The sequence below is a fragment of the Trifolium pratense genome, linkage group LG4 (assembly GCF_020283565.1).
Source record: "Trifolium pratense cultivar HEN17-A07 linkage group LG4, ARS_RC_1.1, whole genome shotgun sequence".
Classification (NCBI taxonomy): Eukaryota; Viridiplantae; Streptophyta; class Magnoliopsida; order Fabales; family Fabaceae; genus Trifolium; species Trifolium pratense.
The window spans coordinates 2,965,650-2,993,643 of NC_060062.1; the positions used below are offsets into that span (position 1 = coordinate 2,965,650).

General features: G+C 34.5%; 3 protein-coding genes across 3 annotated transcripts; 2 read left to right on the forward strand and 1 right to left on the reverse strand.

Moving 5' to 3' along the window:
• Positions 1-3,951: 3,951 nt before the first annotated feature.
• LOC123919841 lies at positions 3,952-17,136 on the forward strand. The gene is made up of 15 exons (XM_045971850.1): positions 3,952-4,155; positions 5,204-5,758; positions 6,441-7,664; positions 7,797-8,124; positions 8,312-8,567; positions 8,682-8,898; positions 9,005-9,357; positions 9,437-9,531; positions 9,610-9,967; positions 10,901-12,068; positions 12,152-12,505; positions 13,004-13,241; positions 13,574-16,131; positions 16,246-16,448; positions 16,629-17,136. The coding sequence occupies exons 1-15, from the start codon at positions 4,060-4,062 to the stop codon at positions 17,101-17,103; spliced, it is 8,478 nt and encodes a 2,825-aa protein (XP_045827806.1). The 5' UTR covers positions 3,952-4,059; the 3' UTR covers positions 17,104-17,136.
• Positions 17,137-19,652: 2,516 nt separating this feature from the next.
• LOC123920798 (pre-mRNA-splicing factor CLF1-like) lies at positions 19,653-24,023 on the forward strand. The gene is made up of 4 exons (XM_045973119.1): positions 19,653-20,080; positions 21,960-22,025; positions 22,784-22,949; positions 23,046-24,023. Exons 1-4 carry the CDS (start codon positions 19,653-19,655, stop codon positions 23,754-23,756), a joined length of 1,371 nt encoding a protein of 456 aa, XP_045829075.1. The 3' UTR covers positions 23,757-24,023.
• Positions 24,024-24,834: 811 nt separating this feature from the next.
• LOC123919842 lies at positions 24,835-27,628 on the reverse strand. The gene is made up of 3 exons (XM_045971851.1): positions 27,548-27,628; positions 27,167-27,395; positions 24,835-25,376 (listed from the first exon to the last, which is right to left on the reverse strand). The coding sequence occupies exons 2-3, from the start codon at positions 27,332-27,334 to the stop codon at positions 25,152-25,154; spliced, it is 393 nt and encodes a 130-aa protein (XP_045827807.1). The 5' UTR covers positions 27,335-27,395; positions 27,548-27,628; the 3' UTR covers positions 24,835-25,151.
• Positions 27,629-27,994: the final 366 nt, after the last annotated feature.

The window sequence follows — 27,994 nt, forward strand, 5'->3', positions numbered from 1 at the left end:
ATTCATCGAAAAAATTGTCAAATAATAATAGATGATGGATATAAAAGGTGAAACTGATTATAACTTGGATGAATTGGAGGAGGAGGATGATGAAGATCAAAAGAATGTGGATGAGAGAAAATAAGATGTTATAAATGTTTAGTCTTTTTAGTTCTACTCCATTTTTTCCCTCTTCTTCTTAGTTCTACTCAATGAGATAGAAAAAATTAAAAAGGTCACGGAGACTCTGACGAAATGATGTGAATTTGTAAAAATTTTGAGATTTTTTTTTTTTTTTATACCTTGTACGTTTTAATGGAGAGCTTTGAATGGGTAAACTTACATTTTTCTCTTTTTAATTAAAGACACTATTTTTTTTAAATCAATTAAATGTGATTGAAATATTATATGATCATTTATCATGTTATTTTTTCAATTTTTCAAAAGATCAAATACATTTTAAATATAGACCTAACCTTGCAAAATTCTACACTCCAAAAAGTCCTCAAAACAAACTTTTAGAAATTAGCTAAAATAGACATGGCTGGCCAATCGTTAGTGGCTTCGGTGATGATTGACGCTGAACTTGGTAGGGAGGATCACAGTTCGATCCCCACAACTGCGATTGGGAGGGGGTTGAAACTACTTGATGCCAGAACTGACCTCCGAACCATATTAAACTAATGGTGAAAGCCAAAAAAAAAAAAATAGACATGGCTGAGAAAAGGGATCAATTATCATTCTTAATCTTGGTTGAGGATTTTTCCATGTCATTTTCACTAGTGAAGAAGACCATCAAGATTTTGACTTTCTATTAAGGATCATATTTTAACAAATATGGAGTATTTGACTTTATAATTTATTTATTTTTTCAAAAATGCATTTCATTAACATTAAGCAACTAAATCAACTTGAACAAACGAGACAATACAAGGAGTACAATCTTTCTAAGCCGGACCAAATTTATAGATAAATGACGAGAAGGAACATCAACAAAACCTTTAACAAGATTCAAAGTAAAAGAAGGAAAGTATTTAACAATCAACAACAACTAAACCAAAATAAGAGAAGTCTTTGAATTTTGCATGCATTCTTGGATGGTATTTAGCTTGAAGATGTCTTTACCAGAGTTGCTCCATGTCCCCGACATAAGTTTTTCGTTAGAAAATTAATATTTAAATAAACTATGCCAACCAATTTTTTTGTGTTGACGAAAGTATCTAACAACCGTTGGCTCGTGGGACTAATTCTTCGCCCCACGGTAAACACAATAAGTGGTAGGAACTGATCAAGAAGACGTTAAATCATATTAAAAATAGGAGTTTAATTATTATGTATTAAGAATGTTTTACACTGTCATTCAATCACATCTTTTCAATTTGACAAATATGATTAAATTTGAATTTAAAATGAGAAATGAATGAATATGATTGAATGATTGTGAAAAACTTTTATATTGTTAGTGCATCAAAATTAAACTTTATATATTCATTAAAAAAAATTAAACTCTAAATATAAATGTGTCTCTTAATTTTATTTTATTTTGAAGAAAAAAATGTGTCTCTTAATGTTGAGTGTTAGTATGAAAAATTTCATGCTAAACCTCTGTTAATGGGTTTAGTTTGTTTAGTTCATAACGCTAGTTTTTTTTTTTTTTTATATATATATATATATATATATATATATTTTATGGCCTATTTGGTGCAATCTTTGGCTTCTAGTAAGTACTGAACCCATGCTCAAAACAGTGAAACACATGACTAGATATGAAGCATTTATGGCCTGTTTCGTTATAGTTTCAAAACCACTTTTAAATTTTTAAAAATTGATTTTTTTTGTGGGAATGAAAAGCACATTTTATGACCAGTTGTTTTTAAACTCTAAAAAAAAAAAATTAAAATTAAAAAACTTGTTTGGTACAAACTATTTTTAAAATTAGTTTTCAAAAAAAAAAAAATAGTTTTCAAAAAACTTCATATTTTCCAGTTTTTCAGTTTTCATGTTACTAATTTTCTAAATGTCTCAAAACATGTCATTAAAACTATTTTTTTTAAGGCACATGTTAAGGAAGCAAAAATATAAATTATACTTTAGAATTAAATGTTAAATATTATATTAAAATACCTTATCATGTGCCCTATAAATGCATATGTTAACTAGACTTTTTTTAATCCAACCATTGAAGGATGTCTCTGTCTCCAACCCTCACAGTTAGATTATCTAAAGAAGTACAATCCGTGCCTTCAGTTTTTGGGCTCTTCTCCTTCTTGAATCATTGAATAATAGAGGGATGTTAGGTGCTTATGGTAAATCTTATTAGAAGTATATGCAATAATGTTAATCTTCAAAAGGAGATAAGTGCAATGATCACAATAAATAATAGTGATTTGTGTCTTGTTAATTAATTAAATAATATAGAAGATATAAATATATGTTGGCTTAGTTGGTAAGGATGGACTACTTCCCTCCGAAGAAGTTGTGTTTTGAATTCCGTTACCGATGCAAGAGCGGTGTTTGTGGGTGATTTGTAAGTACATTTGTGCAATCGAAGGTCTCAAAGGTCTGTCCTAATCTGTGGTGGTGACTTGAGCCGAACTCACGAGACTTTAAGTTACAAATAAATTATATAGATGTTAGCGCAATAGTGATAAACCTCAGTAGAGGTGAATGCAATTTGTCAGATTATTAATAAAATCTCAACGGCGAAAGGAAAATTAAGGAGTCAAAATTAATAAGAAAAATAAATCACATATTAAAAAGTTAGAAGTAATTATTAATAAAAAAAAAATAATATTACTTCGTACCCATTTTAAAGTGACACATATATAAAAAATATGAGTTATCAAAGACAAGGTGATTATGGATTAAGCTTTTATTTAAGAGTTAAGACTCACTTAGATGTTTTCAAAAAAGTTTTTCTTTTAATTAGAAATTTCACCCTTAAAGTGAATAAGTAAATGATTGGAGTTCGAACTCCAACTCTACATATATAATGCAACGTCCCTGTCAACTGAATTAAGCTCACAAGATAGTTGTTCTCAAAATTCTATCATCCAATTAAATGAATTTGGTTGTTAAAAAAAATTATTAAATGCTTTTACTTTCTAAAAATAAACGAGTGGGAAAAAAAAATTATAGCCGTTCTGAATAAAAAAAATCATATTATTATTTTTTATCAAGTGGCCTAGTGACTAGAAAATTCACCTTAAATGTGCATAAGTGAAGTATCACAATTCACAGGTTCAAACACAGACTCCTGCACATATAGTGCGATATCCCTACCAACTGAGCTAAGCTCACAGAGATAAAATCATATGAATGTTAAAAAAAAATTCTTATACTCTTTTCTGACATGATTTTAAGGGCGGGGTTGATTTGCAAAATACTTCATCTTACCCTTATTATAATAAGAACTTTACTTTTTAAATTCATAATATTTGATGTATTTGGACTATAATATGAACCGACACATTTAACATATTATAAATTTAAAAAGTAATTATTTTTTTTTATAATAAGGACTAGAGAAAGTAATAAATACGGAACATACCAGTATATTAACAGAACAAGATGATATCAGATATGACAAAACTGTATCGGAAAGAAATAATATTTTTATATTTTAAAATAAAATGAATATTTTTTGTATTTTTTATAATTATAAGTGTGGATAAAAAATTGTCAAGTATAGTTTAATAAAAAAAAGTTATTATTTTTATCTATCTCTTACCACCTTATTTTGTCCAGTGGTTACAACAAAAGTTTTCTAGTCCCTTACTGAATTTTTTAAGGGATAAATAGCACCCTAGTAAATGCTGCAGCTTACTAGTAATAATTTTTTACGGATAAGGTGGAAAAGTAAAAAACACAAAACAACAAAAAATGAATTTTGAAGGCCAGCCTTATAGACTTAGTCCCCAAGTCTCTCTGCACACTGAAAGTTGATGCTCACTGAAACAATATTTACAAAAATCCATTGGACAAAGGAACCATTTTTAAGAATCATCACACTATTGAAACCATTTTGAGATATTTGGTTACAAAGGAAGCACAAATCTTGTTCCATCTTCAACCAAGAAGATGACAACAACAACAAATGATGATCCAAACTTTACAGATATCATGTTTTCTTGGTCTCTTCAAGACATTTTCAACCAAGATTTGTACAAAGATCAGGTTTGATGTTTACTAAACACTTTTGTTCTTGTTAAAGGTGTCACCTTTTCTTAATCAAATACTATGTTTGGTTTAGTAATGTCACCCACAACCACAACAGTAGTAGCATTTATTGTGAAATGAAAAGTTAAAAACTTTTTATGGTGTTTCTACTAAGACCAACATGCCATTAGTTTGTTTCACCTCCATTTTTAAAAAGCTTTTGTAAAATTGCATTTGGTTCAGTGTGAAAGGGAAAAGTTACAAACTTGGTGTTGTGTGTGGTTTGTAAGATTGCATTTGGTTGAGTAGGAAGTGAAAAGTTTCAAACTTTGTATGGTGTTTCTAGTTTCTAGTAATAGCAACATACCATTAGTTTGTGTGCGTTTGGTTCATTGGGAAGGGAAAGTTACAAACTTTTTAGGGTGTTTCTACTAAGACCAACATGCCATAGACCAACATGCCATTAGTTTGCTTCACCTCCATTTTAAAAAAGCTTTTGTAAAATTGCATTTGGTTCAGTGGGAAAGGGAAAAGTTACAAACTTTGCATGATGTTTCTAGACCAACATGGCATCAGTTTTTCTTAGGCTCTGTTTGGTAAAATTAAGCTATAAGTTGATAAGTTAGCTGATGGCTGAAAAACTAGTAGAGTGAAATTAAAGTGTTTGATAAATTTAGCTTTTATAAATATAAAACGACATAAAAGTACATGATTATTTTATGTGAGTGAGTAGTTATTTTTGTGAGTGAGTTTGTGAAATAGTGGCTGGTTCAGTGGGAAGGGAAAAGTTACAAACTTTGTGTTGTGTGTGGGTTTGTAAAATTGCATTTGGTTCAGTTGGAAGGGAAACGTTTCAAACTTTGTATGTGTTTCTCTAGTAATAGCAACATGCCATTGGTTTGCTTCATCTCCATTATAAAATACTGTAAAGTTGAAAACTTTTGTATTGTGTGACACTGCTAAACCAAAAATCTATGATTTTGAACATGCTATTAGTTTGTAAAACACAAAAAAGCTATGATTTTGAACATGCTATTAGTTTTAAAATATTGTTTGTGTTTTACAGGTGAAATGTATTGAGCTAAGATTCAAGTCTGCTAGTCATTATTTTGGGTCCTATGTGTATCCATTACTGGAAGAAACTCGAACACAACTGTGCTCGAGTATGGAAATCTTACAAAGTTCACCTTTTGCGGAAGTAGTTTCACTTAAAGAGGCACCTGATACTAAGAATAGGATGTTCTACAATGTTAGAACTAACAGATGGAGAAACAGGTCATCAGGTCATGGAAATCAAATGTACAAAACATTGACTGGCGATGTTTTTATTTTAGCTGATTTTAAGCCTGAAATTGTTGACGATTTACAAAGGACGGGAAAAATGTGGACTTTGGTAGTGTCAGCTGGGGTTGTGGAGGAGGAGACCAATGATCATAATGTGGAACTTATGTCTTCTTTCAAAATTCTTCCATCGAAAGATATTGATCTCGTTGAAGTAGGGCAGAAGTCTATGTTTATGATATTTTTGACAAATATAACCCCCAATAGAAGAATATGGGAAGCCTTGCATATGTCGCGAAATTCAAAGCTAATCGAGAAAATTTTATGTGCTGGTGATGAGGTAAGAGTTAATTTTATGTTACTTGTTTTTTCTATGTTTCACGTGTTTTTAACTGTTTCCTTTTGTGTCCTTGAGATTTGGTGAATGAGAAGATTTCACTGGAATGTATTAGTATATAATAACTAACAGATTTTGCATTAACAAGTATATAACTAACAATTGCTAATATTGTCATGTTGGAAGAAAAAGTACTGCATAGTTGTTATTTCACAAGTGCCACAACCTTGCACGCTTACAGGTATATGAATTATGCATTGTGTATACATAATCTCGTAAAGATAAAGGATTATAATAATGAATACGTGAAATTGAGTTACACTTATATTAAAGAAACAGTTGAGTTTATCACTATCAAGTTGCTGTAAGAAACAATAATGAATGAAACTACATACTACCCAATATCTTCTGATTGACATCATAAATGAAATTGAAAAAAACAAGTAACATTATAAATTATTTGAGATCAAACATTGATAGTGTTAACCTATATCAAAGCATAACAATGTAATAATGTCAGGTTTTTAATTGATATTGTTTTGATATTCAGTGTTGATTGTCTTATGTTGCATCACTCTTTTTACTATGAAGTTTATTATTGTTGTTATGTGGACTGCAATGTCTAAGTACAACAATTTTTCAAATTTAATTTTTTTTATGACTGATGGATATATGCTTGGCACAGGTTGAGGAAAATTGTGATTACTGCCATCTGCAGACTGATGCTCTAAGTCTAAAGGATGACACGGCATATCAAAGGTTAATATCTGATTTGAATGAGTCCCAGAAAAATGCAATTTCTGCTTGCCTTTCTTCCTCTCAATGCAATCATCAGTCGACCGTGGATCTTATCTGGGGTCCCCCAGGAACTGGAAAAACCAAAACTTTGGGCACTTTGCTTTTTGCCCTACTGAAGACGAACTGTAGGACTCTTGTTTGTACCCCCACAAATGTTGCCATTAAGGAAGTTGCATCTCGTGTCTTAAGCATGGTGAGGCCATCCTTTGATGGAAATTCTGATGATTTGTTCTGTCCATTAGGAGACATTCTATTATTTGGGAACCACGATGAACTTAAAGTCGAGGAGGAAATCAAAGACATTTATTTGGACTATCGCGTCGAACAGCTTTCGATGTGCTTTAGACCTCCTATTGATTGGAGATATTGTTTTGGTTCACTGACTGATCTTCTTGAAAATTGTGTTCCGCACTATCATACATTCATTGAAAATGAGTTGAGAAAGAAACAAGAGGGAATTGATGATAAGAAGACTAATTGGACTAAAGATGATAAGGCTTCTGATTGTAGTGAGAGCATGTGCAAATCTTTTCTTGAGTTTGTGAGGGAAAGGTTTCTTGAAATAGCATTACCACTCAGAAAATGTATATCTGTCCTACGTACCCATGTATCCAAAAGTTATATCGGGGAAGATATCATTGAAGGTTTAGTCTGCCTTGTTCACTCCATTGATTCCTTTCAATCTTTGTTGCTGCAAACTAATATTGTTTCTGAAGTATTGGAACAACTATTTTGTCCTCCTGAAAGGCAACAACCTTTTTCTTTTGAGTCTTCTGAGGGTGCTGAATACTTATTGAACAATAGAAGAATTGAATGCCTGTATTCTTTAATAACCCTGGAAGATTCACTTGGTAAACTCGACTGGCCGGATGTTACACATGAAGAAACAATCAGAGTATTCTGTTTACAAACATCCTCATTAATATTTTCCACTGCTTCTAGTTCTTTCAAGTTGCACTCTGTTGCCATGAAACCACTAAACGTTTTAGTGGTTGATGAAGCTGCACAATTGAAGGAATGCGAATCAATCATACCTCTACTACTAAAAGACATAAACCATGGAATTCTTGTTGGAGATGAACGCCAGCTACCAGCTATGGTTGAAAGTAATGTATGTATTCTGAATTTATTTCATTTTACTAAATCTAATATCCATGGTCTCTACATCTCCATTTATTCGAACATAGATAAGTTATCAGTTTCCAGTTAACACTAATGCTTGCTTATCCGTTATTTGTTTTAGGTTTCTCTTGGAGTTGGTTATGGAAGAAGCCTATTTGAAAGGTTGGACTTATTGAATTATCCAAATCACTTTCTCAATATGCAATACCGAATGCATCCGGCAATAAGTTCCTTTCCAAATTCACAGTTCTATTTAAACCAAATTCTTGATGGTCCAAATGTTATGAGTAAGAACTATAGAAAGAATTATCTCCCAGCGCCAATGTTTGGTCCATATGCCTTTATTAATATAGTTGGTGGCAGAGAAGGATTTGATGATGCTGGGCGAAGCCGGAAAAATATGGTTGAGGTTGCTGTTGCTATAAAAATAATTCGGAAGTGTTTCAAAGGTTTGTGTTTGTTTTTGGATTTTCTTTTTCCTTGCAATGAAATATGGAGAATAATTGATTGTAAAACTACATGGCTGTGAGTGGCTTAATTTCTGTAGTTGTGCCTTCGGGTTTAGGGTGATTACTATGAATGCTTTTATATAATTCTGTAGTTGTTAATATTCTGCCTTTTTTGCCTGGTCTGTAGTGTGGCTTGACTCAAAAGAGAAGCTCAGTATAGGTGTAGTTTCTCCATATGCCGCCCAAGTTGTTGCTATTCAGGATGCACTTGGACAAAAGTATGATAGGTATGATGGATTTGATATAAAAGTGAAAACAATTGATGGCTTCCAGGGCGGAGAACAGGACATTATTATTTTATCAACTGTGAGAGCTAATGCCAGTGCGTCACTTAAGTTCATCTCCAATCACCAGAGGACCAATGTTTCTCTTACAAGGGCAAGGTAGAACTTAAGTTTGTATTTGTTTTTGTTCATTCCCAGTCACCTGAGGACTGGTATTTTTCTTACAAAGGCAAAAGACGTATGCATTAATGTCGGTGTTCTGATATTCAACAGGCACAACTTGTGGATTTTGGGAAATGAAAAGACCCTAGTAAGTCTGGATAATGTCTGGAAAGATTTGGTCCTTGATGCAAAAAAGCGTCAATGTTTCTTTGATGCTGATGAAGACAAAGATTTGGCAAAAAGCATTTTGGATACCAAGAAAGAGCTAAATCAGCTTGATGACTTGCTTAATGCAGATAGTGTCATTTTCAAAAATTCCATGTGGAAGGTACTTGGATTATAAATCTTGTAATTTTACTTATTGTTCGTGTTCTTGATATCCTAATCATCTACTTGAACTTTAGTTTTCATTCTCACCTTCCACAATTTTTTAGGTTCTTTTCAGTGACAACTTCTTTAAATCATTTAAAAGACTGCGATCCGAGCAGAAAAAGAAGTCTATCATTGGACTCTTGTATAAACTTTCTAGTGGATGGAGACCAAAAAGGATTGAAGTGGACTTACATTGTGGAAGTTCATCACAAATGTTAAAACAATTCAAAGTTGAAGGTCTCTTTATTGTTTGTTCGAAGGATATCGTAAAAGAATCAAGGTACACTCAAGTTTTGAAGATATGGGATATCTTGCCTCTAGAGGATATCCCAAAAGTAGTGAAGAATCTTGATAATATATTTGCAAGCTACACTGATGATTTTATTAAACGCTGCAGTGAGCAATGTTTAGAGGGGTAAGTTTTTTGAGCTATATTCTATATCAACAGAGCTGTTTTTAGCCAACTCATAGAATGTGTTTTGCTTCTTTTCTAGGAAAATTGAGGCCCCGCTGACTTGGGAAAGAACAACAGATATTATCAAGTTTAAGAACATTGATAATCTTGGAAATGAAGCTGAAGTGAGTAATTGTGATGAAAGACTTTATGTTGAGAATTCAAAAGTTGAGGAGAGCTTGTTATTGATGAAATTCTACTCATTATCACCAGTTGTGGTTAGTCACTTGCTTTCTCATCATAACATCGATGACTTAGATCTGCCGTTTGAAGTATCTGATGAAGAGCGTGAGATAATTCACTTTTCTAGAAGTACATTTATATTGGGGCGCTCTGGTACCGGCAAAACCACTATTTTGACCATGAAGTTATTTCAAAAAGAGAACTTGCACCATATGGCTCTTGAAGCAACATATGGAATTAAAAGTGGTGAATTTCCTTGTTTGAATGATGATAAAGAGCATGAAGAAAGCTCTAATGGGAATGACAGACCTATCTTACGCCAATTATTTGTGACAGTGAGTCCTAAATTATGTCAGGCGGTAAAAGATCATGTTGTTCGATTGAAAAGGTGTGCATCCTCTACATCAAACTATCTTTATTTCTTAGTTTCTTTATTTAATTATTTCTTTGTTTCTTTCCTTTTCAATATAAATAATGTGAAAAATATTGTTTGAATTAGGCACGAGCTGGCTAAGTTTGGAATAATCTCCTTTATAGTCTATCTGATCCTTATTTGCATGTGTCTATATGTTTGACTTTTGATGTTCTTCGGATTTATTAAAACTGAATTATTTAATTATCATTGTATTTTATACATATCTTCAAAGTAAAAAAGAACTTGTTGAAAGTTTTTTATTATATTTCTGTCCTTTTTTACATGTTGATCGTTGAATTTGTTTTCATCAGGATAGCGAACTTTTGTGAAACTTGGAGTTATGTAAATTTTAAGCGTATGACTATATTGATGTGATGTTTAGGGAAAGGCTATTCCATCTGTAAAAACAATATGTTTTAGGATAGCGTTTAGCGAAAGACTTTTCTACTAATAAATATTTATTAGTAGGCATCAATAAGCTTTTTGTTGGTATGAATAACTTCACAGATTGTTTTGATTTCCCTATGGACAGAAGGTGGAAACAATGAGAAATGGTTTTTTTTTAGAGATTTTTTTTTTAAACTATTGTAATATTTTTAATATAACAAATATGGTTCCAAAGTGAACAAGAAATCAAATATGGTTCCAAAGTGAACTGCATGATATGATACTGCTTAATTTTTGACACATGAATTGGTGTATCCAAAGTGAACAGCATGGTAATTCTTCAATGAGATAATAATTTTCATGTTGTTTAAGTTTTAGAAATTATGCAATGGTGTTGAAGTTACTCTATTTTGAGTCTTTAACTCTAGTAATCATTATAGTATAATGTGTGCAAGTCTGTTAAATACTTGAAATAATGTGATTCTCATGTGGTATTAATAGATCATGTTTTGGATGCAGATCCATATGTGGTAGCAATGTCTCTGCTGAAAGTAGTCCTATTGAGGAAGATGTTGATGTTGATACATCAATCCAGTTTAAGAATATACCAGATACTTTGATTAATCTTCCAGCCAACTCATACCCACTTGTGATAACATTTCAGAAGTTTCTAATGATGCTTGATGGGAGTTTAGGGGATTCATATTTTGAAAGATTTGGTGTAGAATCTGTTGCTTTAGAGACCTTGATGAGGAAGAAGGAGGTGACTTATGACAGGTTTGATACAATATATTGGCCGCATTTCAATTCCCAGTATACTAAGACTCTAGATCCATCTAGAGTTTTCTCTGAGATCATGTCTCATATAAAAGGGGGTATGCAAGCACTAGAGCATGGTGATGGTAAGCTAAGTCGCGAGAGTTATGTTTCCTTGTCTGAAAACCGAGCATCAAGTTTGAGCAAACAGAAAAGAGAGGTGATATATAATCTTTATCAAAGCTATGAAAAAATGAAGATGCTCAGAGGGGATTTTGATTTAGCTGATATTGTATCTGATCTTCATCTTAGACTCAGAACTAAAAGATACGCGGGTGATGAGCTTCATTTTGTGTATATTGACGAGGTGCAAGATCTAACCATGAGCCAAATAGCTTTGTTTAAATATGTATGCTCAAATGTAGAAGAGGGTTTTGTTTTCTGCGGGGATACTGCACAAACAATAGCAAGAGGAATTGATTTTAGGTTCCAAGATATAAAATCTCTCTTTTACAACAAGTTTGTTCTGGAATCCAGGAAAAGTTCATATAATCAGGGAAATGAAAAAGGACTGGTTTCAGATACTTTTTTATTGAATCAAAACTTTCGGACTCATGCTGGAGTGCTGAAATTATCCCAAAGCATCATTGAGCTTCTTTCTCGATTTTTTCCTCATTCTATTGATTCTCTCAGGCCTGAGACCAGCCTCATTTATGGGGAAGCTCCCGTTGTTCTTGAATGTGGAAATAGGGAAAATGCAATTGTAACGATTTTTGGCAATAGTGGACTTGTCGATGGGAAAGTTGTTGGCTTTGGAGCTGAGCAAGTAATTTTGGTACGTGATGATTCGGCGCGGAAGGAAATTTTAAGCTATGTAGGGAAACAAGCTCTTGTTTTAACCATTTTAGAGTGCAAAGGCCTCGAGTTTCAGGTTGTTAAAAGATCATGATATCTAATTCAAATTATGTTATTTTTTATGTCTTTTTTGTGATGGTATTCTTTGTTCTTTCCCAGGATGTGTTGCTCTACAACTTTTTCGGCGCTTCACCTTTGAAAAATCGCTGGAGGGTGATTTATGAGTACATGAATGAACAAGATATGCTGGAACCTGCAGAATCAAAGTCTTATCCAAGTTTCAGTGATTCCAAACACAATATTTTGTGTTCTGAACTCAAGCAGCTTTATGTTTCTATAACTCGTACAAGGCAAAGATTATGGATATGTGAGAATACAGAGGAGTTCTCAATACCTATGTCTGACTACTGGAAAAAGAAGGGTCTTGTGCAATTCAAAGAATTGGATGATTCTCTTGCCCAGGCAATGAAAGTTGCAAGTAGTCCAGACGAATGGAAGTCACGTGGCAAAAAGGTTTGCTTTGCTTCCATAATGAACTAATATTTTCGTTATGATTTTGTTGTTCACAAATAGTAACAGAAGGTAATAATAACGAAATTGCAAACAATAAGAACACAAGAAGTTTGATAACGGAGTTCCCCTTAGGTACGTCTCCGGCTGCAGAATTCGCTACAGCTCGTTTCTATTAGATGAAAGAATGAATTAGGGTTTCAGTGTCACAAGCGGTATATATAATAATAATAGAATGTCGTAAATACCCCTGCACCAGCTCCTTGGCCGCCCCCAGCCTCTTCCTGATGCATATATGAACCATACTCAACAGATTTCATAGTACTGAATTAAATTAGTTTATCCTACACTTTTTGCTTTAGCTCGAATCCTATTCAGTCATCATGATTTATCGGGTTCTTATTATAGTTTGATTTGCAACTTACAATATATGTGTACCTCAGATTATCTATCTACTTTTTCCCTCCAATGATACATTATCGTTTGACCGCTTCTTTGCAGCTATATTATCAAAACAACTTTGAAATGGCAACAATGTGTTTTGAAAGAGCAGGAGACTCTTATTGGGAGAAAAAGTCTAAAGCTGCTGGTCTTAGGGCAACTGCAAACCGTTTGCATGATTTTAATCCTGAGGGTGCAAATGCAACACTTAGAGAGGCTGCTGAAATTTTTGAAGACATAGGAATGGCGAATTCTGCTGCCCAATGTTTTTCTGATTTAGGAGACTTTGAAAGAGCTGGTATGAGCTTTTGAGCTTTGGTACTTTAGTGTTAAATTTTGTGTTATTTTACAATAATTATGTAGTAGCATTAGAGTTTTATATGTTTGTCTACTAAGAAATCATTTTACAACACAAACAACAAGTTTATCTTGAATGGTTATATCCCGTGTTCATTGGCTGAGGTTACCTAGGCTGTAGACTGGAACTTGCTCAGCAACAGTGAATAAGGAAGAATGTTTTTGTTTTGTTCTTCTGTTCATTCTCTACTAATTTTCTCTTACACATTTTTTATGCTCTCTTATATTAATGATAAATGTTGTTGCTAAGATCATTCTCGTTTCTGCTTTCAGGGAAGCTTTATTTGCAAACATGTGAAGAGTCTGATTTGAAAAGAGCAGCGGATTGCTTCAACTTAGCTGGATGTTATGAAACCGCCGCTCAAGTTTATGCTAGAGGCAGTTTCTTCTCAGATTGTTTGACGGTTTGTGCAAAAGGAAGATTGTTTGAGATTGGCTTCTCTTACATTCAACATTGGAAACAAAACAAAAATGATGACCGTGGTATGCTTAAAAGTCTTGATCTCAACACAATAGAACAAAAATTCCTGGAAAGTTGTGCTCAAAATTATCTTGATCATAAAGATATCAGTTCCGTGATGAAGCTTGTTAAAACTTTTCACACAATGGATTCGAAGCGTGTCTTCTTACAATCATTGAATTTACTGGATGAGCTTCTTGTGTTAGAAGAGGAATCAGGGAACTTTCTGGAGGCAGTAAACGTTGCTATGATGTTGGGTGATATTCAACGTGAGGTTGATCTTCTTGGAAAAGCTGGTAAATTCAAGGAAGCTTTTGAACTTCTGCTTTTCTATATACTTGCGAATTCTATTTGGTCTTCAGGAAGCAAAGGGTGGCCTGTAAAGCAGTTTGCACAGAAGGCTGAGCTTTTAGGAAGAGCCTTGTCATTCGCAAAACAAGAGTCAGACAGCTTCTATGAGCATGCATGTATGGAAGCTGAAATATTATCAAATGATCATAAAAAGACTTCTGAAATAATGATTCGTTTGAAATCTTCTCGCATCCATGAGAGTATCAGAGGTGAAATATTATGTTTGTGGCAACTTTTGGATGTCCACTGTCATCTGAATAACTCTAAATACGTTTGGCATGACAGTGTGATTAATGATGCTGCTGTTGAGGGAATGATTTTGGAGAACCATCTTTCTATGGAGACATTGTTTCATTGTTGGACATGTTGGAAGGATACCATTGTTCTCATATTGGAATGTCTTCCAAGTTTTAAATCCCCGGATACTCAACAGCTTAGCAGTTATGCAAAATTTGCATTGAATTATTTGGGTGTTCGGAAGCTAACTTGTAATCTGAATGAGGTTTACTCTTTGCTCGTCCCTGATGCTAACTGGGTTATAAAATTGGGTGATAGGTTTCAAAAGAAGGATGGAAGGCTAGTTTCTGTTGATGTTGATTCATTAGTTTCTTCTGCCCAGAGCTATTGGAGTTCAGAACTTCTTTCTGTTGGCATCGCTGTTTTGCGCAACCTTGATGCACTATACAAGTTTTCAGTTAATACAGACCTTTCTGATTTTCAGCAGTTTCAGTCTTTGTTGCATATCTACGAAGTCTCGGAATTTCTTCTTGGATCCAAATGTTTTAGCCACACCCATGGTAACTTGAAGACTTTGGACAAATTTCGCAGACTTCCAATCGACGGTTTACTTCGGTACATAGTTCACCTAGACTGGAAGAAATCTCTGACAAAAGGCATGGTCTTTATAAGGACAACTGAGGCTTGTAAGGATCTGGTGAAAAAGACCATCTGCGAGAACATTAGGCTGAAAGATAGGCTAACATATGGTCAAATTGGAAGGGTGGCAGTTATGATTCTCGGTACAGCTGGTCTGCTTAATGAATTGTATGCGGAAATTATGACCAGATTTGAACATAACATACCCTGGAAAAAATTCATTCAGCAGTGGAATTCATCTCAAGAAATTTCACAAGGAAGTGATTCATCTGCAGAGCTGAATTGCGTGCTCAGTCTTTATGAAGCTCTGGAGTATACTTACAATGTGAACTGGATGAAGGAAACTGATTATCTATCACCGAGTTGTTTTCTGTATCTGGTTGAACGGCTTCTGCTATTGGCATCATGCAGAAAGGGGCTCATGTTTGCTACTAAGTCATCTTTCATTGAATGGCTTAATTATCAGGATGAAAATTCACTAGCAAATTTGAGTTTAACTCCAGGTATGAATATGACAAAGGCGCATAAGTTCATTGCGCGTATCATCCAAGAGTTGATTAATAATCAAAATGGTAGCATAAATTGGATGAGGAAGTCAAACTTAGATGTGAAGAGTTGTTTACCACTGTTTGTCCTGAGATTGGTTGTCTCATTATGTTTGCTTCACCTCAGCACAAGGAAGTATTTAGAGCCACTTTCCACTTTGTTGGGAAAGAGCCATGTCACCTCGCAACTGCCGTTGGAATTTTGCAATGTTCTTAAGAGAGGAAGGGAAGTCATGGATTTGAAAGTCATTGCTGAGGCACTTAAAGTGATTGACAATCCCTTGGTTATTGTCAAGTTAGGCAACAGTTCTTCAAAAATTGTTTGTCCTGATGCTGTGTTTGTAGATTTGATGGTCTGCCGGCAAAAAGAGCTCATATTGCAGATGTTGTTTCTGGATAAAGTTGACAGTGTTGATCGGGAAAGTGCAGAAGTTATTGTTGAATCTTCTGACTCAAGCCATGTTTCTGTTTCAACGGACATGTATACAAATTTTGACTTGGTATGGGATAGCTTGGAAGACTTACTTTCAACAATTGAGAAAGCCGATTTTAATAGGGAGTCTCCTGATTCCAATACGATGAAAGCCTTAATTATAAAGGTAAGCCAAATACTTTTTGCAGATTAAATACAAAGTTATAATAGGCTTCTTCTATCAAGGGTTTATCAAAATTGTTGTTTATTTTGTGTCCTCACTTTTTTCATTTTCTCTCAGGGTTGGTTGAAGTTGAAGTCATCCCATCTTCTGGATCTGTTGGATACCTGCTTAAAATTTCTGGCTCAAGAATATAAATTTAATTTTCTTGTGCAACAAATCCCTGGTGCTACCCTTGAAAAACAAATTGAAGCAGCCGAGGAGTTGGCCTTCTTTGATGAAATTAAGCAACTTTTTTCCGCATTGAATGCGAGAAATGTGAGGTAATAGTTAGATTAGTTTTTGCATTTCTGTTATGTAACAATTTGTAATTAATGTTAGTAGTTACTTAGTTAATAACTAACTTATAGTTACTTTCTGTCCTAGCAGCAAGCAATTTTTGAATTTTGTAGTCACGGAATTGCTTTTTTGTTTGTTTGTTTGTTTGCTTGTTTCTTCTTCAGTATGACAAAGACTAAGAGGATTGCAAACAGCATTTTAGTTGAAGAACTCGCGAAGAAAATTCTTGCAAAACGACCAAAAGTTGAGAAAAATTTGAAGAAGCTTACAGGAAAAAGGACTGCAGCAGGGAATGATGATGAGGTGCAAAATGTCGACTCAGATGCTGACTCAGATGTTGACTCGAATGTCGACTCAGATGAATCAGAAGAAGATAGCATAAATGATGTTCAGGTGCAAAAAGGTGTTCAGGTTCAAAATGTGGCCAGGAATTTCCATGGAAAAGGGAAGAAGAAAAACAATAATCCCAAGAAAAACAAGGGAGGGAGAAAGAGCTGTAAGATGGAATGTCCTTCGGAATGTGCTTCGTGCATGCGATACCATGATGATCCAGAAGCTCAGAGGAGTATCCGGACATTTAAACTCATTCAGCCTAGGGAAAATTTTAACATGTTCGTTCGGGACTGTGGGGGAAGCTAGCTTTATGTAGCACTGCAGCATCAAGACTTTGACATTTTCTGAATTATTACTATTAGTAGTAGTGTGACATTTGAACTCTAAATGCAGTGAAAATTAAACATGCTTATTATTACTTTATCATTTCCAATCAAATTTAACAGGTTTCTCATTTTCTATTAATGCATTGATTCCTCAATTCCTTCAATTATCACAACTAGAGGTTGAAATATGTTGGGTTAGGCCAGATTTTGCCTAATTTGTCTTTACTTAAAGGGATGATAGTATTGATTTACTACAGAATTTAATTCTGCCAAATGCCAATCTCATAGAGGTTGCCTCATCTGTTAGAATCCCATTGAATCTGACTCTAAAGGCAATATTAGCATAGCTAACATTTATATTAGCATTGTAGTGTAGCTTTTATTAGAAGATGCTAAAATGTAGCTGACACATAGCTTGGTGGGGTTAGGAAAGAAATTTGGTTCTAGTTCTTGGGTGGATATGTCCAGAACCTGCAACTACTGCTGTTTGTAAGGATTTGCATTCTATCAATTGAATGAAAATGTCTCAGTCTTTTACTTGCATTTTTTTTAGATTGTTTCAATCTACCATTATCTTGCATTTTCCTTTTAGAATTTTAAGTTCAAAAAGTCATTTGAATATATCATTTTGTATAATTGTTTCAAATTGTGCCAACAAATAAGAATATAGAAGAATAATAAATTTGTTTGGTAGTACTGTAGTTTTTGTGATTAGTAATTACACAAAGGTTGGTTTCTAAAAGATTCAAAACCCGTTTGTAAAAAAAAGAAGATCCAAAACCCGGAGTTGCTGGTGGCTAAGGTGCTAAAAGCAAGGTATTTCCCAAAATCAACCTTTGTTGAAGCTAACCTTGGTTACAACCCGAGTTATGCGTTGAAGAGTTTATGGAATGCTAGACATGTCATGTTGCATGGATGCAGATGGGTGGTTGGCGATGGAAGCAATATTAGTGTCATGGGAAATAAGGTATAGAAAGGGAATGGATTCTATGATGGCCTTTAGTACTACTTAAGCATCACATTTAGGCATGCTATTGCTGTTGTTTTTCGGGTTCTGCTGCACATAAAATTGGTAACAATCCGGCCACATATTATACGCTTGTTTCCCCATCTGTTCCATGATTAATATATCATTATTCCACACCCAATTATTCCGATCTGCAACAGTATCCACACCATTACTGCCACCCGACCTGCTACTAGCCGGTCCTCACAGTTTCATATTTTCGAACAACACTGCTGCAGCAGATTGATGATTACAAACATGATGCTGAACCACGCTCAACAAACCTGCGATCTGCCAACATTCTTTGCTCTGGCAACAATAGTAGAAAACATTGTGGATAGACTTTAAGATAGATATTTTTCTTCCTAATCCTTAGAGTTAGATACAAACTTGTAACATAGGTAATAAATTAGTTGTAATTCAGCTGGAGTTAGATACAAAGTTGTGTTATATTTCTACTCCAGCTGAATGTGCTCATCATTTCAAACTAATAATATGATATATGGAAGGAAAATTATGTTCTTTTGATGTAAGGTTAAACTTAAAAGTTAAGACCATTTGATTACAGAAAAAATCCCGTGGATATATGAGATTTAGGCAAAGTCTGTATGCTATCGGATAAACTGCAATCATGAAGAAAAAACAGTGGATTACAACACAATACAATTAAATGTAATTCAGGCGAAGTTTGTTGTTGCATGCTCTATTGTGACTTCCTTCAGATACATTTGATTTCTTTCACAGTAATTCTCGAAACAACGAAGAGTGAAGGAGAAGACGAAGAGCAGTTGGAGAAGTTGACTTGTTGCTCAAGAAATGGATACATTCACCACAACAACAATCAACCTATAACATCTATGTGACTATGTGAGTAACTTATTGGTGGAAGGAGAGAAGAAATGAGATGTTGCAAAGATACAATCATTGTTTTCTCCTGATATGGCTAAAGCTATCATGGATGTACCCTTATTTCCCATGATTAACCATGATAAATTAATTTGTGATGGAGACAAGAATGATGTGTACAGTGTGCGTGCGGGTTATAAGATGGTTATGACGGAACTGTTAAGGAGAGATAACATCTGTCTACATGGTAATTGGTCAGCACTGTGGCGTGTTCCAACCCCGTCGAAGGCTCGCCATCTATCATGGAGAGCGTGCAGAAATTGCAGAAATTGTATCCCCACGCGAGAAAGGTTAATACAGCTACATGTTGAGTGTTCACCATGTTGTCCTCTGTGTGATGAGCATGTTGAGGATGCAGCTCATGTGTTTCTTACCTGTTCAATGGCACGCACAACTGCACAAGCTGGGCAGCAGCAGGCTTGGAAGTGGTGTTTAACTCCAGAGCACATTTGTTCCAATCTGTTGCGGATTTTATTTTTGATGTATGCAGCACATAAAATAGTTTTATTGCAGGTCGAGCAATGATGCTTATGTAGTGTATTTGGCAAAATAGAAATGATACGGTTTGGAATAATCATACACTTGATGCTTATCAATTAGGACAACAAGCTTTTAACATGTGGAAGGATTGGTTTGATGCACAACAAAGGAAACAGCCCAACAGAAATAGCAACACATTACAACACAGTTCCAGATGGCAAAAACCAGTTCAAGGGTGGATCAAATGCAACATTGATGCTAGCTTTTTCATGGAGGAAAGTATTACATCTTTGGCATGTTGTTTCAGGAATGCATCAGGTGAGTTTTTGAAGGCACAAACTAAATGGATAAATGCCAAGCTATCCACTATTGAAGGAGAAGGAATGGCTTTCCTTGAAGCAATTTCATTTGATGTGCAAAATGGATGGGATAAGATCATATTTGAAAGTGATTCACAAATCTTGGTTGATTGTATTCATGCTAATCAAGTGGGAGTGTCTGAGTTTAGTTATATCACTAATAGAATAAGAGCTAGTTTATCTCGTATTAACAACTTTGAGGTAAAGTTCGTTCGGCGACAAGCGAATATAGTTACTCACTTGCGAAGGCAGCCATGTCTTAGGCTAGTCACCATGTGTTAGATATGAGTTCTCCTTGTATTGAATCCTTGCATTTGACCACAATTTCTATAAGTAAATGTAAATAATAAAGATAGAAAAGTCAAGATAGTAATGAATTATTGTGCCTCTCATATTGGAAATCTTAACCAAGACTTAGAAGTTCAATGTAGAAATATTGATGTACATAGAAAACGACAGAAGAACCAACGCTATGAGTGCAACTTTGCATCCAAGAATCAGGAACCATACATTCTAAATATGAACACAAAAAAAACAAGGCAATGTTTATTGAAATTTGAAAGCAAATAACATTAATTTATATTCATCTAAATATAATGGATGAGTCACTACTAAATACTACAAAAGATTTAGTTACAAAAATTGGTGACATAACATAATTCCTCGCAAACGAAATAAGAGACAAAGATTTATCTCTCATGAAACTCAAATTGATGAACATTAAGGATGAAATTTGTAACAAAAAATTGTCTCTCTGATTAAGCTCATAACTTCTTTTTTTTTAAGGTAAACACATTTCATTAATTAGCAGCAAAGGAAGGTACAGGAGGTAGATCAGCTTGAAGCTGATGTGGGAGAGATTCCATCCAAGTTTTGGAGCCAATACTCCTAGATAAACCTACTAGCTTATGAACTACAACACATTAGAGCTCCTTCTAACATAATAAACAGATACAAATTCAAATTGTTTCATCAACATTTTACAATCTAAAATAATAGAATCAATAGCAGCTATGCAGCACTTGATGTTGAGACTGTTGACAACTACAAGCTGCATCAGAGGCTAGGGAAATGCGCTTCATATTATGATTAATAGCAAATTGTAGGCACCAACGGACACCCAAAGCTTCCGCCACTAACAGCTCAACTTCAATGTTGTCGAAAAGGCATGCCGAAGCTCGGACAGCAGCAGATCCGTCGAGACAGACCAGTCCCTAACCAGTGGTACCACCTGCAAAACAGCCAGCATCAACAAATAGACAATTTTCTGCTACACTAGGTTCAAGGTTGCAGTCCAAATTGTTAGGATGTGTAGGGATATTGATCTTTTTGCTGCATGTACCCAGTTCATTAACAAAATCCATGGCTTGTTGAGCGATATCAATTGGGTTGAGAGGCTTGTTTTTAAAAACACATTGATTTCTACCATTCCAAAATTTCCAAAGAGTAGTGCAAAAATTCTCATAGCCATGTGCTCATTACATTGCAGTCCCTGTAACAACCATGCATTTATATTCATATTTTGAGGAATGTGATGGCCTAGCTGAGAAGAAAACCAAGTCAGTCTTGCTAATTGACAATGCATAAAGACTCATTCCACTTTGACATAGAGGGCAAATATTTTCCAAACTAGTTGGAAGGATATTCTTAGCTAATCTGCACATGAAATTTCTAACTCTATTTGGGATTGGGGCTCTCCAAATTTCTTTCCAGAGGGTGGAGTTATGTGAGATTGATTAAAGATACTCATTCAGTTCCAATAATTGATAGAATACATCGTATGCAAATACAAATTCAACTCATCCAACATTAATAGCATACAACGACAAAATACCTACAAATAATATGATAAAATCAAAATGACCGAAATATTCATATTTTCGGATATGCAAAGAAAGAACTAGGGACGTTTACGAGAGGGCGATAGCTAATGTGCCTCCAGCTGAGGAGAAGCGATACTGGCAGCGATATATTTATTTATGGTATGTTGATTTGTTTGAGTTCTGTTTTCTTATTTTGTCGATTATTTATTTAATGATTTTGCATTTTCTTACCGTGTTTATTATTGGTTTGTGTGTAACTTAGGATTAATTATGCACTCTATGAAGAGCTTGATGCCGGAAATATGGAGCGAACAAGAGTCGTTTACAGGTAAGCGTCCGTTTATGAAATTCCATGTATTGTGTTTAAATCTGTTTCATTCATCATTATGATAGTACTTTGGGTTCATGCTTTTCCTGAATCATGTGTAGATTTGTTATGTGGGATATTTGCGGTTAACCTTGTTAGTTGTATAATAATCATATTTTTTAAGTTAAAAGTAACCGCAAGCTTCTTATACCAATGAAGGGAATTCTTAATATTTTTCTCAATTTTTGTCATATTGATTTTCAAAGGCTTCCACCTGACTCCTTTTGCTTACTGGTTTTTGTTTGTATCTTACTACTTTTGTTATTTTTGTACTTTGCTATTCATGAAAGCTGAAACCTTAATATTGAACCTATTCATGTGACACTAGCTTAAATAATTTTGGATTATCAAAAAGGCAAAATTTAGGCTTCTTTTCCTTTGTTGTGGTGAGGTGTGTTGGAGAAATCAAAGTCACAACCTCTGTTTTTCCTTTGTTCCTTTAATACCTCTTTTAGGACTTGTGTTTGTTTGATATTTGTAAAGTGTTGCTATTTGTGAGTTTCTGGTGTATATTATATAGATTGAGATATGTTTATGTACTATTTATTTCCTTTTGGTTCTTCTGTCACATTTGATTTGGATAATTCATTTGATTCTGATTTATTATCTTTGTCCTTTGACTTATTGTTTTTATCTTTTTTGGTTCAGCTCTATCGCAATCCTTTACTAAATTATCTCAAAAAAATTAACAAATTTATCATTGCAGTATTGTATTGACACTTTGACTTTCATTTATTTAGGGAATGTCTCAACCAGATACCTCACCACAAGTTCTCGTTTGCAAAAGTATGGCTTCTGGCAGCCCAATTTGAAATACGTCAGTTGAATCTCAAGGGTGCTCGTCAAATATTAGGAAATGCGATTGGAAAGGCTCCTAAAAGCAAGGTAATATATTGGTATCTGTCTAGATGAAAATATTATATAGCTTATTTTCATTGCTGAACGGTTAACTTAACATATACCTTTCCTCTTTGACAACAGATATTTAAGAAGTATATAGAGATGGAACTGCAGCTTAGCAATATAGATCGATGCAGAAAACTGTACGAAAAGTATCTGCAGTGGTCACCTGAAAATTGCTATGCCTGGAGCAAATATGCAGAACTGGAGAGATCTCTATCGGAGACGGATCGGGCTCGAGCAATATTTGATCTTGCAATTGGTCAACCGGCATTGGACATGCCTGAGTTGTTGTGGAAGACGTACATTGATTTTGAAATTTCCGAGTTTGAATTCGAGAGAGCGCGGGGGCTTTATGAAAGGCTTCTTGATCGAACAAAGCACCTGAAGGTATGGATAAGTTATGCAGATTTTGAAGCAACAGCCACTGATAAGAGGTGTTTAGATTTATCAGAACAAGAACAAAAGAAGCAATGCATTCAGCGCGCTAGAAGGGTGTTTGAGGAAGCTCTAAACTACTTCAGATCATCAGCTCCAGATTTAAAAGAAGAAAGGGCAATGCTACTGGATAAATGGATCAATTTGGAGGTTTCATCTGGGGAACTAGGTGATGTTAGCTTGGTCCAGTCTAAGCTGCCCAAGAAGCTCAAGAAGAGACGGCAAGTTAGCACTGAAGAAGACGGTTCTTCTAGAATTGAAGAATTTATCGACTATCTATTCCCTGAAGAAACTCAAACCACCAATCTCAAGATATTGGAAGCTGCTTACAAATGGAAGAAGCAGAAATTGTGATTCACTACAGAATTTAATTCTGCCAAATGCCAATCTCAGAGGTTGCCTCATCTGTTAGCCATTGAATCCGACTCTAAAGGCAATATTAGCATAGCTGACATTGATAACATAAACTGTTCTGATATTTTATCTATGCTTTCTAATTGTAGTGTAGCTTTTATTAGAAGATGCTAAAATGTATCTGACCAGAGCTTAGTGGGGTTAGCAAAGAAATTTGGTTCAAGTTCTTAGGTGGGATATGTCCCAGAACCAGCAGCTGCTACTGTTTGTAAGGATTTGCATTCTATCAAGTATCAATTCAATGAATATGTCTCAGTCTTGCCATAAAAAATAAAACCATGTCATTTACTTGCATTTTTCTTTAGTGTGTTTTAATCTACCGTTAAGTTGCATTTTCCTTTTTAAGTTAAATAACTCTAGTTTTGAACATATCATTTTGTATAATTGTTTCGTGCCAACAAATAAGAGTATAAAATAAAAGAATAATAAAACTTTTTGGTAGTATTGTAGTTTATGTGATGTGATTAGTAATTACACAGGTTGGATTTGAAAAGATTCATACGAGTCACTACTAGTACTAAATAGTAAATACACAATATTTAGTTACAAAAAATTAGTGACAGAACAAAATCCCTCAATAATTGCGAAGAAATATGAGACAACAAGATTTATCTATTTGAAACTCAAATTGATGAACATTAAGGATGAAATTTCTTGACACAAAAAAAAAGCTTGCAAAATATATTAAAAATGAAGCTCATAACCACGTGACACTTATGGATGCTATCTTATTTGTATCTGATATATTCAGTTATATATTATATTTTAAACATGCAAAAAAGTTTGCAATATATATTTGATTTATAATTCTTGTTGAATATTAATATTTACATATGGAAACAATTCAGCTGATACGCATTGTAGTTAAAAAAAAAAATTGACTACTAATTATCATTTGAAGATCAATAACAAGTCAATACCTATTTGTTTACAAATTTTGTTTTGGAGGGTCATAATTACCTAAACCTGCCTAATATTTGAAACATGTGTTGAGTCCTGGTGAAAATATTTGAACCAATTTAAAACTGAAGCTTCCAAACATGCCATTCCTACTTTTCAAATAACTAGGCAGAGAGAATAAGCCAATACCTAATGCTAACAATAAGAAAAAACAATTGGCCAAAGCACCAATACATAGTGCTATAGTAGTAATCAACTAGTTTTGCATTAATGAAGAACATAGGAACAGATGCAACACAATCAGGAAGATCAAATTTAACTGAACCAACCATATGAACCAATATTCAAATTCCTCATTAGTGACACTAAAATTATACTATAGTCTTCCATTATTCTTCCCATCCTCTCGAGTCTTGGCTAATGGTGATAAAATTTTCAAGATCGTACTGGCTTTTTCTTTGGAGGAATGTTTCCCATTGTTGTTGTCGTTGTAGCTGTAGCTTGAGCAGTAGTACCTGGTTTGGTAAACCAAGTGGTATAGAGGAATTGTTTATGAGCTCCTACATGGTTGCAAACAAGACGAAGCTTCTGTCTCTCCCTCATCCATCTCAAAACTACTTTCATGTGATTCTTGCTTGTCAAATCTTTCAATCCAACTTCCTGGAAAAACATTGAAGGTGATGATAACTCAATCAGTCGATAGAAATCCAACAGATGCACAAATCGGTAACATTCATAAGGTTTCCATCACAAGTAAACAAAATTGTGTGCATATTGATAGAGAGAAAATACTAATCAGTCTGATTATTCATTTTTTCGAGAAGCAATTCAAATTATTCCTTGAAACCCTTGAGGTGGATTACTCAAGTTTACAAGGTGATAAACAAGTTTTCAAGTTTCTACAAAAATTGTAATCTTGTCTAACATAGTTAATAAATTGTTGGAATATCGTATTCAACATAGGGCAAGAGATCCCGATTCATGCAAATTATTGTGTCCTATTACTTCCAATGTAGTTTGTGCCTGTATTTTATTCAAACATCCAACACACTAATCTTCTTCATAGCATAAAATGTGGAAAGATTTAGTTTTCCCCACTAACACCAATCGCAGAAAACTTCAAATTTTCAAATTCCGCTACTCTATAGTACTATATCGCCGCTACAACTCCTATTTCACAACACTTTGTACTAAATACTGTATCTCGGAACAACAGTGATTATAATTTTACCATGTTATAGTGCCACTATTGCATTTATTTTTATTTTTTTTAAAAGCAAAATTATATTAAAACCAACACCCGCCCCAAGTACAATATGTACTTCAGGGCTGCAACAGTGCATATACAGAATTCATACAAATTTCTCAACCACCCGAGCACACCAATGCTAGAAACTAATAACAACACCTTTTCTACACTACGTTACATTAGCACCACAGCCAAAAACATTCACCTAACCCAACACTAATGATTCCCTGCCAAGCCCAAACAAGGAATAAACAAGCACAGCAGTTAATATAATACACCATTTTAGTCCCAGATGGAATGAATAGCACTTGCCGCTGCAAAATATAAAGCACCTTTCAATTGCTATGACCAACCTCAGACCTTAGCCAACCAAAACAGCTCATCCCCAAAAGAGAACTACCACAGAACCAACTTTGTGTAGCAAACGTAACCCAATTTGAGTGCGTAGTGGTAATTTATTGTCTCGATCTCTCCACAACCTCCTATGCACTCCAGTAAATTACCACTGATAATTCCCCTCCTGCCAAGATTGTCTTTTGAGGGAATCCTCTTATGAAATACTTGCCAAGCAAACACCAATAATTTCAACAGCATCCTCTTATTCCATAATTTCTTCCATAGAATCTCCTCTTCCCGAATGCATCACCATCACTAAAAAACACGTTGTAAGCTGACTTAACAATATACTAACATTTGGAATCCTCCTCCTCGCCCCACACTAAGCAAACTCTATTCCCACCATTGAAGTTAACCATATATAGCATTTCCCCCTCTCACTCAAAAAGGTCTCGTCTCCATCTTAACTCCCATCCCCATCTACCTCCTCCCGCTCTCCTCACCTCTGCTACCTTCGCCTCTTCTTTAATGACTCCCCTCCCACCCACTACCCTTGTTTTTTTGGTACTAGCCCTCTAGTTCTCAGGTGAATGAGGAGAGGCCCCGGTAATCCAGAGTAGGTGCAACAAAGACTTCCCAGAGGTCACCCATCCTAGTACTATCGAATCTATTTGACAACACCGCGTATGATTCAAAAATAAAACAAATTTACTACATCTATTACTACAAACAAAATTAACTAAAATAGTTGCATCAAAGTAGAGTTGAAAAATAGACACAGGAAAATTAACAAACAGCATGTGTGCATAATATTTTCCATTCATCAAAACATAACACACCAACAATTAAATTAATTGATTGTTACCTTAACACGTTCCCAGGTATTAGAAACAGTAATTGGACCATGTTCCTTAACAATATCAAAGAGAGTCCTTGTTATTGTTTGTCTTTGTTCCGGCGGTGTTTTCAGCGTAACAGCTCCCATCTTAGGTTTCAGTTTCTTAGCTACATTTCTAATCGCTGTTCCAAACATTTCTCTACTCAAACCCTAATTTCTTACAACTCTATTTTTTTCTATTCTATAGTATTCTGATCTGCAAACATTAACGTTACAACAGAAAATTAATTAATATGTATATCAATGGTATGAATCAATTATGAATAAATCAAAAAAATTCATTTCATAATAATAAGAATAAGGATTCGAAATTCGAAATATGAAATATGATAGATGAGTGACATTTACCTTCTTCACTTCACTCTTGTTGTTCGCTGATAGAATAGAGGTGGGTGGGAAAGGAAAATGCATTTAGAGTGGACTGCTAAATGGGCTGGGCTAGGATGGCCCAACGTTTCCTTTAGGTCCTTAAAACATGCGAAAAAATTCGATTTCTATTTACCGAAGATTTTTTAGCGTAAGTTTTACACTAAAAAAAATCGGGTTCTAGAAACCGAATTTTCTCGCATGTTTTAGGGCATAAAAGAAACGTGGGCCTAGGTATCATGGTCATTATTGGATTTGGATGGGAATTGCTATTTGCCACACGATATGGTCATTGTGTATTGTCGATGGTTTTTTTTTTTTTTTTTGCACGAAGTTTAGTTGATAGACTCACATAATTTGAGTGTAAAAAAATGAGAAATTCAAAGTTCAAACTGAGGCCTATGCAAATCAATGTATTTAGCAGCTATC

Bases quoted from the DNA above. Each gene is read 5' to 3' on its own strand.
- LOC123919841 (XM_045971850.1), top strand. From the start codon at position 4,060: ATGACAACAACAACAAATGATGATCCAAACTTTACAGATATCATGTTT. The intron at 13,242-13,573 runs GTATGAGCTTTT...TTCTGCTTTCAG, and splicing joins AGGAGACTTTGAAAGAGCTG to GGAAGCTTTATTTGCAAACA. The intron at 16,132-16,245 runs GTAAGCCAAATA...ATTTTCTCTCAG, and splicing joins TGAAAGCCTTAATTATAAAG to GGTTGGTTGAAGTTGAAGTC.
- LOC123920798 (XM_045973119.1), top strand. From the start codon at position 19,653: ATGTGGAAGGATTGGTTTGATGCACAACAAAGGAAACAGCCCAACAGA. The intron at 20,081-21,959 runs GTTCGTTCGGCG...TGTGTAACTTAG, and splicing joins ATTAACAACTTTGAGGTAAA to GATTAATTATGCACTCTATG. The intron at 22,950-23,045 runs GTAATATATTGG...CTTTGACAACAG, and splicing joins GAAAGGCTCCTAAAAGCAAG to ATATTTAAGAAGTATATAGA.
- LOC123919842 (XM_045971851.1), bottom strand. From the start codon at position 27,334: ATGTTTGGAACAGCGATTAGAAATGTAGCTAAGAAACTGAAACCTAAG. The intron at 25,377-27,166 runs GTAACAATCAAT...ATGTTTTTCCAG, and splicing joins ATACCTGGGAACGTGTTAAG to GAAGTTGGATTGAAAGATTT.